We start from the raw sequence: 19,287 nt of genomic DNA, 5'->3' as shown, positions 1-19,287 counted from the left end.
TCACAAAGCCAGAGAAGCTTCTGTGCCAAACGTTTGCACTGTGTTTAGGTATTCAGGCTTAGGAGTTAGACATCTGAATTGTTCAAGTCCCAGCTTTGCCACTTATTGGCTGTGTCTTGGGAAAATTCTGAGCCTTTCCCAATCTGTTAATTTATCTGTAAAATGGGAATAATTTTATAGGCCAATATTACAGAGCTGTTGGGAGAATCAAATGAGAAATGTGCCATAGCACTTAGCATCCTGTTTGGCACATAATAAGTATACATGAAATGGTATCATCATCATCTCCCTCATCATCAACACCACTACCACCACCACCATCATCATTACTATGAATGCTTGCACAGAAATGTAAGGCTGGAGGATTCCCGGAGGATGAATAGAACCCATTTCAATGCCAGTACAAGAAAGGAGGCTTTGGTGGCAATACAACCCCATGTAGAGAACTTGTCACCCCCAAGAACCACCCCAAATAAGATAACCAAACCCACAAGATCAGGAACTTAGCAGAGAAGGTTGGGACAATGGGCCATCTGCCAACTTCCTATTCCAGCCACCATGTTCAAAACTTGCATTTTTGTTGATTAATCTATGAATATAATTCTGTGTCCCTAGCGCTTGCAAGGTAAGCGAGTGAGGTTTGATCACCATTGAGTTGGCATGGGCAACGTGCCTAGTGTCTGCTCAACAAAATTGAATATTCACAAAATTCTTCATCTGAGCCAACAATAGTAGGGGGAACGTTACATAATCATCATCACCACCGCCTCTAACCATATTTACACACAATATCTTACTTAACTTTCACAACAAAACTATAAAGTGGACAGCATTATTATTACTTCAATTTAAGAGATGAAAAAAACGAGAGTCAATAAAGGGAACTTCTCTGAGCTCATATTGTCAGTAAGGATGTGAACCTAGGTCCTTTAGCTCCAAATGTGTGCTTTTCTGTTCCTCCCACATTGCCTTTGAAATCTGGACAAATCCTTCTTGAATGACTCATACTGTGTTCCACAAATAATCTTTTTGGACTTCTTTCTGAACCATGATTTTGTTTCTGTGCAGAACAAAGGAGAGGTAGAGTGACAGAATTTAGAAGGTGAGATGGGGAGGGCTACTTTGATAAGATGCATTATTGGGCAATAGGGAGACTCACAAAGGTTTGGAAGAGTCAAAGGGTCTCTGATCTCAGAGGTTATGGAGAGGTGATCACTCATCAGAGACGGTCTTTACATCTTAGGGACGACAGAGTCTCTGTGCCTTGTTCTGAGAGCATCTCAGGCTGGCAGATTCACAACTCGAGGGGTATTCAGTGCTCTCAGAAATAAGAGTAAGTCTAGGAAGAAGGTGAGAGAAATTTCCAGAAACTTTGAGATATGGTCACCATGATGCAAAGATAGCTCTTAGTATCTCATTCTGATTTTCCTTTCTTGATGAGTCTGAAGTATTATGCTTCAGATTTATGTCTCAACACTGCCACTGGATCTCTCACTCTGTGGACTATTCCCAGCATAATTTTCTTTCTAGATATTTCTTCTCTTTCTCATCTTTAGGGAGATTGTTGCTTCAGTGCAGGTAAACTTTTTCTGTAAAGAACCAGATGTTAAATATTGTAGGCTCTGCGGGTCATATGGTCTCTGTTGCAACTACTCAACCCTGCCATTGTAGCACAGAAGCAGCCATAGACAATACCTGAATGAATGAGCATGGCTGTGGCCCAACAAAACTTTATTTACAAAAAAAGGCAGCAGGCCAAACTTGGCCTGTGGGCCATAGTTTGCTGATCTCTGCTTTAATGTTATTCTCATCCAACCAGACGATTTCATTTCCCAACCATCAATACTTGATTATTTTCAGTCTCTCCATGTATTGACAAATGTTTTAAGCCCCAGCTAACACTCATACTGAGTAAGGCTCAGGATGCTTGCAGCTAATACACGACAAGTTTCTGCTATAAAGCCAAGTTGAACTGAACACTGAAATGTGGGTAGACTGGGGAGAAAAGGGCCACCCAGAAGACTGTTCACTCCAAACTCTCTTTCTAGGGAGTCTAGTGGCAGAACCTCATGAGTGAGGAGTCCCAAACAACTCCACCCCATGTCCCTGACTGTCCTCCCTTCTGAGTAATGGGGAGAGCCACTTGGGGCTGTGATGATTCTGCCTCCTTTGAAGCCATCTGATGAAACTCTGATTTCACCAACCACTAGCACCTAGGAAGACCCTGGTGTGACACAGCTGAATGGAATAATTTTATGGGATGAGAGGAGACTCTTTGGAGGCATCTAACTAGCATATTTTGGAAAAAAAATTAGCTGAAAGGAATTACCTGAAAAATTAGGAAACTATGCTGTATGCCAAGCCCCCACCCACCATTAAGAGTATAAAAGGACCACGGAGGAAGGAGAGACTCAAACCTCACCCACGTCCACCTGCATCAGCTCACCTGCTCTTCCGTCAATTCTCTCAGCACCATGCCTTACAACTGCTGTCTGCCCAACGTGAGCTGCTGCTCCAGCTTCTCCTCCCGGCCCTGCGTGCCCCCCAGCTGTCGCAGCTGCACCCTGCCCGGGGCCTGCAACATCCCCGCCAACGTAGGCAGCTGCAGCTGGTTCTGTGAGGGCTCCTTCAACAGCAATGAGAAGGAGACCATGCAGTTCCTGAACGACCGCCTGGCCAGCTACCTGGAGAAGGTGCGCCAGCTGGAGCGGGACAACGCAGAGCTGGAGAGCCGCATCCGGGAGCGGAGCCAGCAGCTGGAGCCGGGAGTGTGCGCTAACTACCAGTCCTACTTCCGCACCATCGAGGAGCTCCAGCAGAAGGTGAGGGGGAGGGTGTCCATATAGGGGCGCAGCAGGAGCTGGCTGTCTTTGAACAATAAGACATTCTCAAATTCCAGTGGTCCTCACAGTAGACTCTTCTTTTCAGATTCTATTTGCCAAGTCTGAGAACGCCAGGCTGGTGTTGCAGATTGACAATGCCAAGTTGGCCTCTGATGACTTCAGAACCAAGTACGTTGAGACTTTTGGGCCAGCTGACCTGCAAGACCCCTATGGCTCTTTCATGGCCCTATGGGCCTAACATTGCCTGGAAGGGAAGAGAAAGCCATTTCTCCCTTTTTATTTCCCTTCTTAAGGCTGGTTATGTAAAACCAGTTTCAAACAGAGATCTAGACTCATGTGCTGTCTGCTCTTCAGTCTATATTGGTCTTTCTGAAAGGCCTTCTTAAACCGTCAAATTCAGAAATTGAAATTAATTGTTCTTGGGGAATGGATTGATTTGATGGAATATTAACCACCAAAATTGAGAGGAGAATGAGAGACTCCATCTCGTGAGTCCCCACGGGTGCCTTCTGATGTTAGGGTGAGTCAGGGGCTTCTCTAGCCTATTCATGCAGAGCTTGAGGGAAACATGGAAGGGAAGAGGTGGAAAACCGAATCAGTTCACAGAGAGCCAGGATAGTCCTAGCCACACAAGATGCGGTACAGGGAGATCGGCTTCTTTCCCGGCTCATCCTCCCACTCGGATCTGTGTGTGCAGGTACGAGTCGGAGCGTTCTTCGCGGCAGCTGGTAGAAGCGGACATCAACAGCCTACGCAGGATCCTGGACGAGCTAACCTTGTGCAAGGCTGACCTGGAGGCCCAGGTGGAGTCCCTGAGGGAGGAGCTGCTCTGCCTCAAGAAGAACCATGAGGAGGTGAGAGAAAATGAAAAAAAAAATAGGCTTCAGAGCTAAGCCTTTAGCACTGGGAATCAGGGGGCAATTGCCGTCAGGATCCCTGGGCTGGGACCCTTCTCTGAAGAACTCAAGGTCAGCTCAGGGAATAATGATGCTATTCCCATACCAAAGAGTGGGGTGAACTGCGAGGGTTGGGCAGGTGGTAGAGATGCTGAGGAAGGCCATCCATTTATTGAGGTCTGCTCTCTGCTGGTTACTGTTAGGTCCTGAATTGGGTGGTAGAGATGGAGGAAACAAAAGAAATAAGACATGGCTTTCTCTTCAAAGAGCTCACAGTCTAGTGTCTAGTCTGGGGAGATGGCCATGTAAAATCGTAGTGTATAACACAGGCAGAGGGAACTAAGTACTGTATGAGACACACGAGCAGTGTGCTCTGGGAACAATCCAGTCTGCCTGAGAGAGGATAGGGGACTCTTCTCAGAGGCAAGTCATGGGAAGGAGGAGGATTTTAATACTTGCGTGTTCTGATCTGAGGGAAGAGGCTGAGCAAAGACACAGAGGTGGTGGAGCAGGGTACATTTAAGTATGGCCCATGGATCACTGTGGCTGGGCAAGCAGGACCCACAGAGAGGTGATGCAAAATGAAGTGGGACCTGCACGTGCCAGAAAGTTTGGACTTAGTCTTATAGGAAATGTGAGCATGTTTCAGTTTCATGGGAGAGGAATTGATGTGATCCCTACTTGGGTTTATTCCTGTGATATCTGTCAGTCTTTGAGATTGATCAGGATGTTACATTCAGTGCATTTTTGGCAGGGTTGTGCACACTTTCCTACAGCAGGAAGATAGCAGATCCACTTCTGTGGGTTCATTCCTTCCCCTTCCTCCATCAGGAAGCCAACTCCCTGCGTAGCCAGATTGGAGACCACCTCAACATCGAGGTGGACGCGGCCCCCACCGTGGACCTGAACCGTGTGCTCAATGAGACCAGGAGTCAGTATGAGGCCCTGGTGGAGACCAACCGCAGGGACGTGGAGGAATGGTTCACCACCCAGGTGGGCATCTCAGCACGTGGTCGCTCAGGACCCGAGGCCCCGTGGGGCCCTTTAGGCAGGGTCTGATCCTGTCTTCTTCCCTGTGGTGTTTCAGACCGAGGAGCTGAACAGGCAGGTGGTGTCCAGCTCGGAGCAGCTGCAGTCCTACCAGGTGGAGATCATCGAGATGAGACGCACGGTCAACGCCCTGGAGGTGGAGCTGCGGGCCCAGCACAACCTGGTGGGTACTGTTCAGCGGTCCTGCTGAGAAACGTGAAGTCGGGGAATCGGAGTCACTGGGATGCCCTCTGGGCCACACTCTCCCTGACTCTTGAAGCTGTGACTTCTTGGGAGCCCCGTGGAGAAGCCCACTGAAGGAGCAGCTCTGTGACATTCTTTATCCCCCCACAGAGAGACTCTCTGGAGAACACGCTGACGGAGACGGAGGCCCGCTACAGCGCCCAGCTGTCCCAGGTGCAGGGCCTGATCACCAGCGTGGAGTCCCAGCTGGCGGAGATCAGGAGTGACCTTGAGCGTCAGAACCAGGAGTACCAGGTGCTGCTGGACGTCCGGGCCCGGCTGGAGAGTGAGATCAACACGTACCGGGGCCTGCTGGAGAGCGAGGACTGCAAGTGAGTATGAGGCAAAGGATTTCTGGGAAAATGTGTGTGGTGGGACTATAAGACATTGTGGGCACACACATGTTGTGTCCACTACGTGACAATTAAGCAAATGTGGAAGGTCAGAGGTGAAGAGCATATATCCCTTGCCTCAGGGAGCTCACAACAGAGAGGTGATGGTAGAGAGATTGTTACCCAACAGTTATTGTTGTGAGTAAGGCAGATTAAGTTCCATGAGAGCTCAAGAGCATGAGATAATATTTTTCAGAAGGACAATTTTCCACCTCTGCACATGGCATTCTGGGACAGGGAGATGGATTTGGTAACAATCAAATTTGATTCCAACTAACTCAACAATTGAGAGTTCATAGCTTGTCTCATTAAGCACCCTAGGGCTCTCCACTCTTCTCCCTAATCCATTCTAAATCTCTCTGTCCTTCCAGGCTCCCCAGCAACCCGTGTGCCACCACCAATGCTAGCAGCATCTCCTGCGGGCCCTGTGGCATCTCTCAAAAGCGTTGCTGTTAATATATAAACTTGCATCCTCTTTGAAGATAACAATGAAGCCATTTAGATGAAGCATAGGAAAAGTCCCCGGGTCCTGCCTTTGCTGGAGCACAGTTGCCATTTAGAAACCATGTTGTGCCAACTGTGATATTTCTAGACATGGAAATGCTTCCAGACCCAGCAAGCAAAGATACACATCATTACCTTCCATTGTCTGGAAAACTCCTTCCTGTTGAAGGTTGAGTCTCTTTGTTTCTGAAGATGTCCAGCTCCCTGTAATCTGAGCTCCAGGTATTACTTTAGGGTGTTTCCTGCACTTGTGTTTCCTGCTTTTCTTGCTTCTTGGGTATTCTCTGGAATGCAAAGAGGCTACTTCATTTACTTCCCAATAAACTTTATTTCTCTGGCATAGTAAATGTGTTTCTCATCATATTCATGCATTGTAAAGTACTCATCACAGCTATTTCATAAAAATACCCCTTCATCAGGAGGATGAAATGGGTTAAATGACTGACTCCAGCCATTGTGTTCCACTGGTTAATACTGATGAGGAGGGAGAGATATCCTCCTGGGAGGCCCCCAGAAGGGGAGACCATGCAGAAAACCTGGCCTTCAACACCCACACCCAACCTGCCATGGCTGCAGCGCCCTTGGCAATTCTGAGGATCGTCCCCAAACTTCACTGCTATCTCCACTGTCGCCCTCATCACTCTGGAACTCTATGCTTCCCCTTTCTCCTAAACTGTGATGACCAGCTTCTGTAGAAACTGCTCAAAGAGGAGCTGCCCTCTCCTCTCAACCTCACGGCTATACCTGCAACTCCAATATAGATACCTGTCTCTCCCTCGAAATGGACCTTCATTGATTTCCATAACTTGGCACACTCTGGCTCCTCTTATTATATCTCCAACTGCCCATTCTCTGTCTCCTCATTGGCCTGTCTTCCCCTTTCTGTCCAAAGTGGAGGAAATGCCTAGATCCTCGGTTCTCTGTTTTTCTCTTTCTACATCCCTGTTCATGGAGAACTAGCACCTCTGTGCTGATGACTCCAGAATCTCACTCTCACCTGAGCTCAAGTTCCAGGTCTTCAGTTGCCCATAGAACAGTTCCGCTTGGTATCAGCCCGTCACATCACATTCCGTTGAATCAAAACTTATCTTTGCCGAACTGGTTCATCTTGCACCCACTTGTCATACCCAACACTTTGTTATCTAAAGATCTTTAAATGCAGGCAGGCATCTCCCCTTACCTCCCCCTCTTCAAGTTTATTCTTTCCTCTAGGTATTCATTCATATCTATAATGTTCTTCCATAATCTCTTTATCATTTCATTTTCTATGATTCCAAGAAAGGCCAATGTTCATTAAGTCTCCCCCAACAAACATTAATCCCACCCCACCCCCACTTGCCTCATCTCTGAATTTTTAAAGCTTTCAATTCTACCGGCCACTATCTCAATTATCCCTTCAATTTGACGCTATCTGACGGACACACTGCAGTCAATTGTCTATAGTGTGTGGCAGTACCATGTGGGGTGCTGAGAACACATGAATATGTGAACCCCAGTCCTGACCCACAGCATGTTTACAGACTAGAGGGGATAAGACAGAGACAACTGCATACACACAAACACTGATGTGGCTCAAGACAGAGTCAGTAAAGAATGATGAGTTTCCGAGGTGTGAGAGAGTGGTAAGGGGCTCTGAGAAGGAGGGAGCACTCGATCAGGGCTTTGAAAACCCAAATATTCTGTTCATATAAATTCTGTCCAGCTTTTTTGTTGCCTAAAGGCCCTTCAACAGTAAGTGAGTCAGTATCTTCACCTAATGAAAGCCTAGTATAAACCATAGACTACTCTAAGTGGAATAAATAAGGAACAGTCACACTAATGTGGATACATGAGAAGGTTATTAAAACTTTATATACTTCCCTTAGTTCCAACTTCAATCAACTATTACTGTATGTGGGCCAGCCCCATGGCTTACCGGTTAAGTGTGCGCACTCCACTGCTGGCGGCCCGGGTTCGGATCCCGGGCGCACACTGATGCACTGCTTCTCCAGCCATGCTGAGGCCGCGTCCCACGTACAGCAACTAGAAGGATGTGCAACTATGACATACAACTGTCTACTGGGGCTTTGGGGGGAAAAATAAATAAATAAAATTAAAAAAAAACTATTACTGTATGATATTAGCATAATTCTGACATAAAGTTTGATGGATATGTTTGGACAAGAGAGTGTGTGCAGGTCTATTTTTCCAAGCATGAACTTTGTCTGGTTTGAAAGTTTTTCCAAGCATGAAGTTTGTCTGGCAAGGAGATGAGGAAGCAGGAGCTGTGTTGAGAGCCTGACAGACCAATTCCTAGCCTGAAGCAGAGGATAAATGTGGTAGCAGAAGATGAAACTATAAAGTAGTTAGGGAGGACCATATCTGGCAGTGCTTTGAATGCTTATCTGTGAGATTGGCTTGTAAGGAAGGTTGGCATATGATCTATCAGATAGCTATGTGTAGTCTGGGTTGTGATGGGGTCTAGAAGTGGGTGGGGTTGGTTGGGAAAGAAGGGTGATCAATTAGGAGGCTGATGAGAGACAATAAGGACTGAGATGGGTGGAGATGGGGGAGTGGGTGGGGCAAGGGAGGGGTGGATTTCAGAGGCACAGCCTGGGATATGGAGGCTGTGAGAAACAATGGAGAGAGAAGGAAGGAAACTAGTATAGATTGAATACCTACTACGGGTCAACACGAGTGAAGTTTTTGAGCCTGAGAAAATGAAACAACAGTGGGTCTCCAGTGGCGAGAGCTGGAAAAGAATGACTAGATTTGGGACAGATACCAGAGAAATACTTAAATAAAGATGATAATAGAGCTGTACGAGTTGTTAAGACTGTTAAGGGGAAGATGTTAGAGTATGGAAGAACCTTGGGAACCACTGATAGAAATGACAGAGTAGGCCTGGAGCCCTCCAAAGTCCCTGACATGAGGTTCTGCCTTGCTTTAGCTGGGTCTCAAGGATAGAGATGACATCTGGTTATAAACAGCTAGAGAGGGAAATGGAGAAGCAGCTGAAGTGACACAGAAGTTGAAAGAAGTTAGAGTTTCGATGAGGGGATGGCCAACAGCATCCAGGTCAAGGAAGATGAGGATTCAGGCAAATCACTGGATATAGCAATGGGGAGCACTGGTAACTATTAAGAAAGCAGGGTCTGTGGGATGCTGGGGGAAGAAGCCTTATTTCAGTGGCTCTCACATCTGTCTCAAATCGCTAACTTGATAGTGAATTTAATGCACAGTTCAACACAACCCATTCATACTAAACATGAAGCTTGCTCTTGCTTTAGTCTCTGTGTACTACTAAAAATGCTGTAGCATCTGCTCTTCCCTTTGAGCGACAGAGCAGTCACACAAACAGATTTTCATTCTTTCTCTGAGTAGTGCCTGAAGCCAGCTTTGCCAGAAGACTAGGACCATTAAGTTACATTGTCCTGGATTGTTTCATGTTCTTCTTGACTCCTCTATTCTAGACTAGGTACAGGTAAAAATATACTGATGAACTTTGTTTGCATTTTTCTGACATGGCTTGGTCCCTTAAGACCCCCAAACTCCATTCCCATCATGAGTCTGGGACTGAATGTAAGAGAAACAATGGTTACTCTGGAGAGGTTTTGTGGAATGGGCCCTGAATCCCATTTTGAGGTGTCTATACTTCTCTTTGCTCAGCCCATCTTACTACTGAGCTAGCATATTCTCCAGGTCCTCTCCTGCTCGTCCCTCATTGGAAATCCTATTTGAGCATCTTCTCAGAGCCAGATCTGTTAGCTAAGTTCCTGGATTACCATCATACTTTCTCCCCTCAATATAGTGAGGCTGGACAATTGATAAATTGACAACAATTGCCTTTATGGAACGGCCCGTGGAAGCCCTATATCCTGTTCTTATAAGCAGCTCTAACTGGGGCTGGCCCAGCATGGTGGGCTGGTGTTGGTATTGAACAGTATTTCTGATTTTCTGATTCCTCAGTGGGTCACTCTTCGTCTCTCTTTGGCATAAGTCAGTCCTCCTGGCCTGTGTGTGCCCAGTGATACCATTCCTGGTCCCTCCTTGCCATTTGTACACATTAAAATATAATTAATTGATAAGTGGCCCAATACGTTACTTTGCATTTCCCAAAGAATACATTTGATGTTTCTCATGATGAGAATTTCAAGTGCCAGTACCTGGCCATCAGGGAAGATAGCTTTGGGAAGGAAGAAGAAGGCCTTCTAATGCCTGTAAAGTCCTGCCACAGGGAGGATGGCCTCAGCAGATCTGCCCGACTCCATTCCACGGTTAACTACCACTGGTGAGTTTGGGTGTGATCTCTCCCCTGGAAATAGCCTTGGCTTCCATAATAAATAGTATCCTTAATCCTCAGCTGCAATTTGCTCACATCTGGAGACCAGACGCCTTACCAAGGCGTCTGCCACAATTACCTGAGCAGGTGTAAAACCTTTCTGTTTGTTAGGATTTGATTTGCTCATCATGTTTATTGAAGGGTCATTGACTACAGACAATGTCATAGCTTATGTAAAGGTAGGAATGCACAGCACACAGTAAGTGGAATAAATAAAAAGCAATTGCCTTCCAGAATTCCTGGGAAGCTAATTGAACCTTGGCTCTTTCCTCAATAGACCAAAATCGTCTCAACCATAATTAACTCAAGACCACGTAGCTACGCAGCAATCATTGTTACTTCTACTCAAGATGCAGGAATAGTCATGTTTTCTAAACTCTGCCCTCCACTTTTGAAGATACAAGTATACTTACCTCTGGACTATTCCATTCTGACTGAAGTAGAAGCTACAGTAATGGCTATAGGGATCCCATGGACATATTTACCAGACTACAACACAGTATTCCTTTCCTATTTAAAAAGTGCAAGTGTCTAGATTTTCCTCTTTTGAAGCTTGGAGCATAGGAAAAGGGAGAAAGACAGAGAAAAGCTAATGAATCCAGCTATTTGCTTTATGTTATTTGATCTCATCCAATAGGGCTTCAATTGGTTTGGTATTGATTTTAAACCAGCACACCCATTCAACATCTCTCTAAAGGTAGAGATTCAGGCAGGAGAGGCAGAGAGCCATGATTGTGAACGTGGGTGGGATGTCAGCGCCTTCAGAGCACACAGCCATTTACTCCAAAGATGTCCTTTATGAAAGCATATATGAAACTCCACCTTGCAAATGACTTTTAGAATTGTACATTATTATTTTATAGTAACAATGTGTTTCTCATCCATTAAAGATGCTACTCAGTTTTGTTGTTTATCCCACTCATTAGCCTTGGTTCCAAATGATATCTGGTTGGTTCCAAAAATAAACATACCCTCAGAAGATGAAGATTTGCCTTCAATAAGGATAACCAAAAGAAAGTGTCCTAGGCTGCAAGGGCAAGTTCAAAGAAGTAATCCGAGTAATAGCTGTGTGGGAGGAATGAGTACATAGCTTCCAAAAGGAACTACTTTAAGGAGTATTTTTTACATTTTGAGAATGGACAGATTAAACATGAAATCCTCATAATTCACACCTCCATCTGGAATACCATGAGGGCAGAACATCTGTTTGTCAAAATGTATTGATGGTCACAAGAAGCCATTAACCATGTAATGATGTAGTGGCTTTTTAGGGTCACTTTTTGGAGAACTGGGCTCAGGTGTTTCTACATCAGATCAACTGGGGGTTCCTTTGTTTCAAGCTTCTAGTGGATATTACACTTTCTCACTTAGTAGATTTCCTTAGAATAGAAATGACCTTTGGTTCTTGGATAGAGAACAGGCTTTTATTTTCGGCCCACGCCAATTTAGAAGGGGATATTGTCTAGTAGTGGTTGAGCCTTGTTGAACTCAATCCATTTGTGCATTATTGCATCTCAGTGGTGAGAAGATTGGAAGAGAGAGATGGTGTGACGGAGAGAGTGTGGCTGTTGCAATCAGAGAGAGCCGGATTTGAAGGCTGGCTCCACCAGGTGACCCTGGGCAACCTCTCAGAGGCTTGGTGTCCTCAACTACAATCCCTGAAGGATTTTGTGAGCACTGAAGGAGATAATGCAGAGGAGGTGCTTCATACAGTGGGTGCTCAGTAAGCAGGAGCCATTCTAATAACAGTCACACTGTGTGCAAGCACATAGTAAGTCTTCATGCAGAGTAGGTGCTCCCAAGATGTTAGTTTTCTTAATGTTATGTGAACACTGAATGATAGCAGAAATAAAGACTGGGGGCCTTCCTAGAGCCCCCTAGGAAAAGAGTAGAACTGCCTCCAGGTGGCCTGGATGGAATGGCAAGGGACGTTGAACTGGATGGCTTCCTAAGTCCTTTCTGATCTCAGCTTCCAGAATTCCCCACCCAACAGTCTGGTTTCCAGGTGGGCTTCCTTAGATGGCTTTTCTCAGAGTCCTTAGTGAGTATGGGCTGGATGAGGCATAGACCTTTCCTCATTTAGGGGAAAGAGGTACAGAAGTGCCCCCAACTCTGGGGGACAGGGTACAGCTGTCACTCTAACTCAACACCCTGTGAATAAGTGGCAAGGGAATGGGCTGGTCACTTTGAAGTCAAACCATGAAGCTCTTACTTAACCAACCAGCAAGATTGGTGAGGAGTCCTGACTTAGCAAGAAGCCAGAGTAATACATTTTATGAGGTAAAGGACTCGTGTGAGGTGGCTAAACAACAAATGGAAAAATTGGTAAAGAGGGCAAAAGGAGGTAATGCTGGACGTGTGTGCCACACCCACTGCGGACAGAATATAAAGCTCTGGAGAGGACCAGGGCTTACACCAGAGAAGAGGAATCAGGCTTTGGAACTGACCTTCAGAGCTCCTCTCCCTCCAGCACCATGCCTTACAACTGCTGTCTGCCCAACCTGAGCTGCCGCTCCACCTTCTCCGCCCGGCCCTGCGTGCCCCCCAGCTGTCGCAGCTGCACCCTGCCCGGGGCCTGCAACATCCCCGCCAACGTGGGCAGCTGCAGCTGGTTCTGCGAGGGCTCCTTCAATGGCAGCGAGAAGGAGACCATGCAGTTCCTGAACGACCGCCTGGCCAGCTACCTGGAGAAGGTGCGCCAGCTGGAGCGGGAGAACGCGGAGCTGGAGAGCCGCATCCGGGAGCGGAGCCAGCAGCAGGAGCCGGAAGTGTGCGCCAACTACCAGTCCTACTTCCGCACCATCGAGGCGCTCCAGCAGAAGGTGAGGGGGTGGGCACCACACTGCCAACTTAGTAAATTATTTATCCAAATTTAACATACCCACTTCTGAATGGATCTAAGACTGTTTGAAGCTAATATTGAGAATAATAAAGACATAGACTTCACTGGGTTAGGTATGACACACCAATTTGTCTTTGAAAATCTCTTCGGGAGGCCCCACGAAGGAAGGGTGCAGACGGGGGAGAGGGTAAGGCATTAGGTCAAAATCAGTCACAGCAATCTTATGTTGCTTCTTACCTAAAACCAGGTTATCTGACTCTTTAGTTCTAGTAGGATATCCTGGTCTTGTTTTTAGAGCCTACAGCATTAAAAAAAAAAAAATTCACCTGAATTATTTCTTGGAGCCAGGAATTTCCTGAGTGAATCCGCAAATATTTAAAGCCTTTCAAAGCTGCAGCAAGAGACTGTGTCTATAGCAAAGCAAAGAGCTGTTGACTCCAAAAGCCTTGCTAATATACACAGACACAGTACCATCCACTAGAGCAGACTTGTGTACAAGTGAGAATTCGGGGCCAGAAATGCAGGAGTAGAAGTGGGGACAAGTGAAGAGTCTGCATAGAGATGGGACTTAGGACATGCTGTAGGTCTGGGAGGGCTTCACAGAAGAGGCAATATCTGAGCAGGGTTTGAAGGATGAGCAGGAATTTATATCCAATTGCACAAGCCCTTGATTCTCAGAGGGAATGGACTGTCCATTGTTCAGTAGTTCTGCTAAAGTGAATGCTGTTAAGGGGCCGTGCAATTTGAAGATCATGCATTCATCTACTCACGTTTAGTGACTACTAGACACAGTGCTGGAGCAAGGGATAAAGTACTGGGTAAGACAACCTCTTTCCTGCAGTGCTCACAGGCTAATAGAGGAGAGAAATGGAAAGCATGGAAACCAATGACCAGAGTGAAGGTGATGAGAAGTGTGACTGGCTGAGCGCAAAGTACTGTGGGAGGGCGTGGAGGAAGTGACCCCCTGCAGGAGCTGGGGAGGGTGGGGAATGAGGATTGTGTGAGGGGTCTTGTTAGGTGGTGAGGGCATCCCAGGGCACTCCAGGTAGAGGCAGAAGCTTCATGCAAAAGCCTTGTCCAGGGCAATATGATGGGAGGGTGCAGAGAGGTCAGCAGGGCTGGAATAACGGGATATGAGGGCAGGATAACCAACTTGTCCTGGTTTGCCTAGGGTTTTTCTGGGTTTAGCATCCCAGGAACCCCCTAGTTCTAAGCAAACTGGGGCACTGGTCACCCTATGTGAGGCTTGGTACCTAGTATGCTCAATTCCTGCCGGAAGCCTGAGGCAGACCAAGAGAAGAATTCATGACAAAGGGCACATTTCCCCTTGTTTTAGCTTTGAAATGATCAGTTCTATTAATTAGTCCTCCTTTTATCCCCAAACTGAAAATCTGAGAAGACTCAAAGCGATTTGGAAGGAATGTGGCTAAAAGAAAATAGCTTTTCACCTCAAGGCACAGGGCATTCCTTCTTGGTACAACTCATTTCACAATTACTCCTGTCTCCAGATCCTGTCCAGCAAGGCAGAGAACGCCAGGCTGGTGGTGCAGATTGACAATGCCAAGCTGGCTGCAGACGACTTCAGAACCAAGTAAGATTTTTCTAATGATCAGAGCAGTCTAGTAACGAACAGGCTGAGCTGCAAAATTATGAACCCTGTCCTTGGAGCATGCAAGCAGAAGCTGTCTGGGATGATACTGGGCGGATTCTTGCACTGGGTTAGTTACGTTAAATGTCAGTTAAAGTTTCCCCACTGAATGCTAAGATTCTATATTTTTAGGAAGGAGTGCAAGAAACCACCCATTCTTTTTCTTTTTCAACTTAATGTTTGGACCAAGTTTAAAAGTGAACTTCACACTGGTTTCTCAGTATAGGTTAGTCAATATCAGCCCATCAGAAAAAAGTTATTAAACCACGAAAATAGGAGGCAAAATCCGTTTCAGAGAATCAATCAATTTTTCTAGGCGTGACCATTACAATCCTAAGAGTCCTTTGCATTTTTCTAGGATTTTACAGCTTACAATGTAATTATACCTATGGCATTTCTTCATCTTCAGGCCAACTCGATGAAGTGTTAGTTTGGTTCCCATTTTACAGATGAGGAAATCAAGGCTCAGGAGCTTATCCACAGTCACAATGACAAGGCTGAAGCTAACTGACTTCTAATTCAGGAGCTTATCCACAGTCACAATGACAAGGCTGAAGCTAACTGACTTCTAATTCAGGAGCTTATCCACAGTCACAATGACAAGGCTGAAGCTAACTGACTTCTAATTCAGGAGCTTATCCACAGTCACAATGACAAGGCTGAAGCTAACTGACTTCTAATTCAGTGCTTTGCTCACAGCACCAGATTGTTTCTCTGGGCAGGTGGGAAGGATGGCAAGACAATCTGTAGCAGGCTTACCAAGTTTACTGACTCAGTTAAGAAGGCAAGGTGATGGGGCTTAGTTGACAGCAACCTGTGAATGCGATTCTTAGAATAAATGCAGTTAATATTAGAGTAGAACTGTACATAGGCACCCCACCAATACCTTCTCTTTGGGTCTCAGGGAGGAAAGAGGTCTTTTTACTCAGCACAGTGGTGGTTTTTCCCTTTCAAAAAATTCAAAATATTTCAAAATGTAATGAATTTGACTAGGTCAGCCAAGTAAAGCCCAGGAGAAAGTCTTCCTCTTTGACGTCCTTTGATCTTTGGCTGTGTCTGAAGGTATGAGACGGAGCTGGGCTTGCGGCAGCTGGTGGAATCGGACATCAATGGCCTGCGCAGGATCCTGGACGAGCTGACCCTGTGCAGGTCTGACCTGGAGGCCCAGGTGGAGTCCCTGAGGGAGGAGCTGATCTCCCTCAAGCAGAACCACGAGCAGGTAAGGGAGTCCCAGCTCCCAACCTCCCAATATTGAGAGTTCCATAGCTCCCCTGAGCAAGATAAGGTAGGTCTTTGCGAAGCACCCTAGGGTTAACACCACATTTTGCTGGTTGCTCAAAACACACTTGGGGGATTGTTGGGTAATGAGTCACAAGCCTCTCTTTTTTACCTAAAAGAGTGTGGTCAGCTGACCTATTTCCACTTGGGGCCAAAGTCCATACAAAGATCTTTAAAATACTTTCTACTGTTTGATGAGATCTATCATCTTCTGAATAGATGCCAATTAATGACTAAGACTGGAAGGAAACTTCCTTATATTATGTGTCACCTAGCTAGGAGAACACAAGTTGGATAAATGGATGGATGGGAAAAACGGGAGAAATGAAGTCAAATAATGGTTGATTCAGACCTCATGGTTGAATGTAATACCAGGAAATCAGATTAAGAGGAAACAACCTCTAATAGCGTATGATGGCAGAAGACAGGAAATAAACGGGAGGAGCTCAACCTGGTTCCTCTGTATTTAAAAGCAGCAATTATAAGCCAGTTATCATGCCAGGTTTATCACTGAGCAAAGAGAAAATAAGAAAGAAACGAAAGAATCTTGGAGTGGGAAGAAACAATAGCAATCATTTAATCAAGGAACCTCATTATACAAATGAGGAGAGACCCAGACAGGAGGCCTGAATCATAAGGAGTAACTTAGCCGGGTTTTACGTCAACTAGACTTCAAATCATGATTCCTAAACTCCAACACAATTCTCTTCCCACCGCACTGGACTCCCTCAAAGAGAGTTTGTTTACAGACTTCTTTCTGTGGGTTTATGCCGTCCCCTTCCTCCATCAGGAAGTCAACTCCCTGCGTAGCCAGCTTGGAGACCGCCTCAACATCGAGGTGGACGCGGCCCCCACCGTGGACCTGAACCGTGTGCTCAACGAGACCAGGAGTCAGTATGAGGCCCTGGTGGAGACCAACCGCAGGGACGTGGAGGAATGGTTCACCACCCAGGTGGGCATCTCAGCACGTGGTCGCTCAGGACCCGAGGCCCCGTGGGGCCCTTTAGGCAGGGTCTGATCCTGTCTTCTTCCCTGTGGTGTTTCAGACCGAGGAGCTGAACAGGCAGGTGGTGTCCAGCTCGGAGCAGCTGCAGTCCTACCAGGCAGAGATCATCGAGCTGAGACGCACGGTCAACGCCCTGGAGGTGGAGCTGCAGGCCCAGCACAACCTGGTGGGTACTGTTCAGCCGTCCTGCTGAGAAATGTGAAGTCGGGGAATCGGAGTCACTGGGATGCCCTCTGGGCCACACTCTCCCTGACTCTTGAAGCTGTGACTTCTTGGGAGCCCCGTGGAGAAGGCCACTGAAGGAGCAGCTCTGTGACGTTCTTTATCCCCCCACAGAGAGACTCTCTGGAGAACACGCTGACGGAGACGGAGGCCCGCTACAGTGCCCAGCTGTCCCAGGTGCAGGGCCTGATCACCAGCGTGGAGTCCCAGCTGGCGGAGATCAGGAGTGACCTTGAGCGTCAGAACCAGGAGTACCAGGTGCTGCTGGATGTCCGGGCCCGGCTGGAGAGTGAGATCAACACGTACCGGGGCCTGCTGGAGAGCGAGGACTGCAAGTGAGTACCCAGCAGGCAGCACCCCTGCAAGACACGTGCACAGTTCTACTAAAGGCTAAAACAGGGACTTTGCAGGTCAAGTTTCAGATGCCAATATGTCTGTAGAGACCAGTGTTTTAGATTACAGCAGCAAGAGGTGATGGGTATTGGCTGCTCTTGTTACCTGGCCTAAAGGTATTTGCTGTTCCAACAGATACTGGTGAGATTTGACTGTTTTCCCCACTGGTGAGCCTTTGGATGCTGAGGGATAAATAAAGCTTTATATCGTCAGGGTTGGCTGTCACAGCAAAAGGGTAAACAAAACTGCGACAACAATCATGCATATTTGAATAGTGCTTTCGGATTTAACCCAAATCCACTGTTTCATTGATCCTTACTGGAATCAACCAAGGCAGGCAGAGTGGGGATCAGTGTAACCATCTTATAGATGAGCCTTTGAATATTGGAAGGGAAGATGACTCAATAACTCATAGGGTCTAGCACTTGTCACCTCACACAGTGTTTTTATGATCAAATTCTCTGTGGTGGGTATTACCAATCCCATCTTACACGTGAGGAGGCTGAGGCTTAGGGGGATGAAGTGACTTCCTTCCCCACGACTCTAGGGTTGTAGAGCGAGGGCTGGGATTCCACCTTAAGTCTTCTTTGCTCTTATCCACCATCGTCTCTGAGCCTTACAGAAGTAGTGATCGAACAAGGCTTGACTTCCTAAGACATCAGAGAATGCTTTCCACTTGTTCCCATGTCTCCTTGGGTTGAGCTCCTTCTTTTAATTCTTTATTATCCCTCTCATGCTGATGATTTAATGCTTCTGTGTCACAGGCTGCCCAGCAACCCTTGCGCCACGAGCAACGTGGGTGACAGGTCCTGCATCACCAATCCCTGCATCCCTTGTGGCCCCCGCCCCCGCTGTGGCCCCTGCAACACCTTTGGGTGCTAGATACCCCAGCAGGAGGGGCCAGCAGGAGGGTTGCATGAAGACAGAAGGACCATCGATGGACCAGCCCTGCTTCTCTGACAACCATCAGCCACAGGACCCACCCCAGGCATCACCATAAATTATAGTCTGGAAGGAGAACAAATGCCCAGGGTGTGGCCCAGCTCTGAGCCCAGGCCCACCTGATCCTCTTCATCAAGGCTGCTCTCTTGTAGTTATTCTGTGACCTGATGGTCTGACAGGTTTGGGCTGTGAAGGTGTCATACGAGATGTTTTGTGGTTCTCTCTGCTGCTTTCTTGTAGTTCCCCAAACCCCTTTCTGAATCTCCTAATAAATTTTCCTCTTGCAAAGCAGTGATGATTCTCATTTGTATTCATTCTTTTCAAAGTGCTCCCTCTATGTGTATGTGCTTCTTATAAAGCTACTTGAAAGCACAGGAGGGCTGTGTAGTTCAGTCCTCTCCTAAGAAGTCTTCATCACCATTAATTAACATTCATTAAGCACTACGAGCTGCAGCAGTCACTGAGGCCAGCAGGGAACCAGTGGGACCACTAAGGCAAGAGGCCTCATCTGAATATGATGAACATACACTATGGGACCTTACTCAGTAAAATACAATGGTTAACATTTCTAGAAAGTTCCACTTTTTTCTTTTCCAAGTGCCTGCAAGAAGAGAGACAGGAGCTAATGCTCATTGAACACCAACCAAGAGCCAGGAACTCCATGACTAATTTTTTCTCTTACATAGTAAGTGACAATGACAGGACTGAACCTGGAGCTCATTCTCCGA

The 19,287-nt window shown here is 46.7% G+C and overlaps 2 protein-coding genes across 2 annotated transcripts; both read left to right on the top strand.

Moving 5' to 3' along the window:
* The first annotated feature begins 2,459 nt into the window (after positions 1–2,459).
* On the top strand, positions 2,460–5,859 carry LOC106802500 (keratin, type I cuticular Ha1-like). The gene is made up of 7 exons (XM_087440224.1): positions 2,460–2,822; positions 2,929–3,011; positions 3,541–3,697; positions 4,571–4,732; positions 4,827–4,952; positions 5,123–5,343; positions 5,775–5,859. The coding sequence occupies exons 1-7, from the start codon at positions 2,475–2,477 to the stop codon at positions 5,857–5,859; spliced, it is 1,182 nt and encodes a 393-aa protein (XP_087296350.1). The 5' UTR covers positions 2,460–2,474.
* A 6,843-nt stretch (positions 5,860–12,702) lies between these two features.
* On the top strand, positions 12,703–18,499 carry LOC106802501 (keratin, type I cuticular Ha3-I-like). The gene is made up of 7 exons (XM_087440223.1): positions 12,703–13,050; positions 14,579–14,661; positions 15,781–15,937; positions 16,787–16,948; positions 17,043–17,168; positions 17,339–17,559; positions 18,382–18,499. The coding sequence occupies exons 1-7, from the start codon at positions 12,703–12,705 to the stop codon at positions 18,497–18,499; spliced, it is 1,215 nt and encodes a 404-aa protein (XP_087296349.1).
* The last annotated feature ends 788 nt before the right edge of the window (positions 18,500–19,287 follow it).

Source organism: Ceratotherium simum, chromosome 16 (genome assembly GCF_057802395.1).
Source record: "Ceratotherium simum simum isolate JZ-2026a chromosome 16, ASM5780239v1, whole genome shotgun sequence".
NCBI classification, from domain to species: Eukaryota; Metazoa; Chordata; class Mammalia; order Perissodactyla; family Rhinocerotidae; genus Ceratotherium; species Ceratotherium simum.
Note: the sequence above shows the minus strand (reverse complement) of the source record. Positions and strands in the feature narration are given on the sequence as shown.

Coding starts and splice junctions, on each gene's coding strand:
- LOC106802501 (XM_087440223.1), top strand. CDS start 12,703: ATGCCTTACAACTGCTGTCTGCCCAACCTGAGCTGCCGCTCCACCTTC. Junction 16,949..17,042: donor AGGAATGGTTCACCACCCAG/GTGGGCATCTCA, acceptor GTGGTGTTTCAG/ACCGAGGAGCTGAACAGGCA. Junction 17,560..18,381: donor CTGGAGAGCGAGGACTGCAA/GTGAGTACCCAG, acceptor TCTGTGTCACAG/GCTGCCCAGCAACCCTTGCG.
- LOC106802500 (XM_087440224.1), top strand. CDS start 2,475: ATGCCTTACAACTGCTGTCTGCCCAACGTGAGCTGCTGCTCCAGCTTC. Junction 4,733..4,826: donor AGGAATGGTTCACCACCCAG/GTGGGCATCTCA, acceptor GTGGTGTTTCAG/ACCGAGGAGCTGAACAGGCA. Junction 5,344..5,774: donor CTGGAGAGCGAGGACTGCAA/GTGAGTATGAGG, acceptor CTGTCCTTCCAG/GCTCCCCAGCAACCCGTGTG.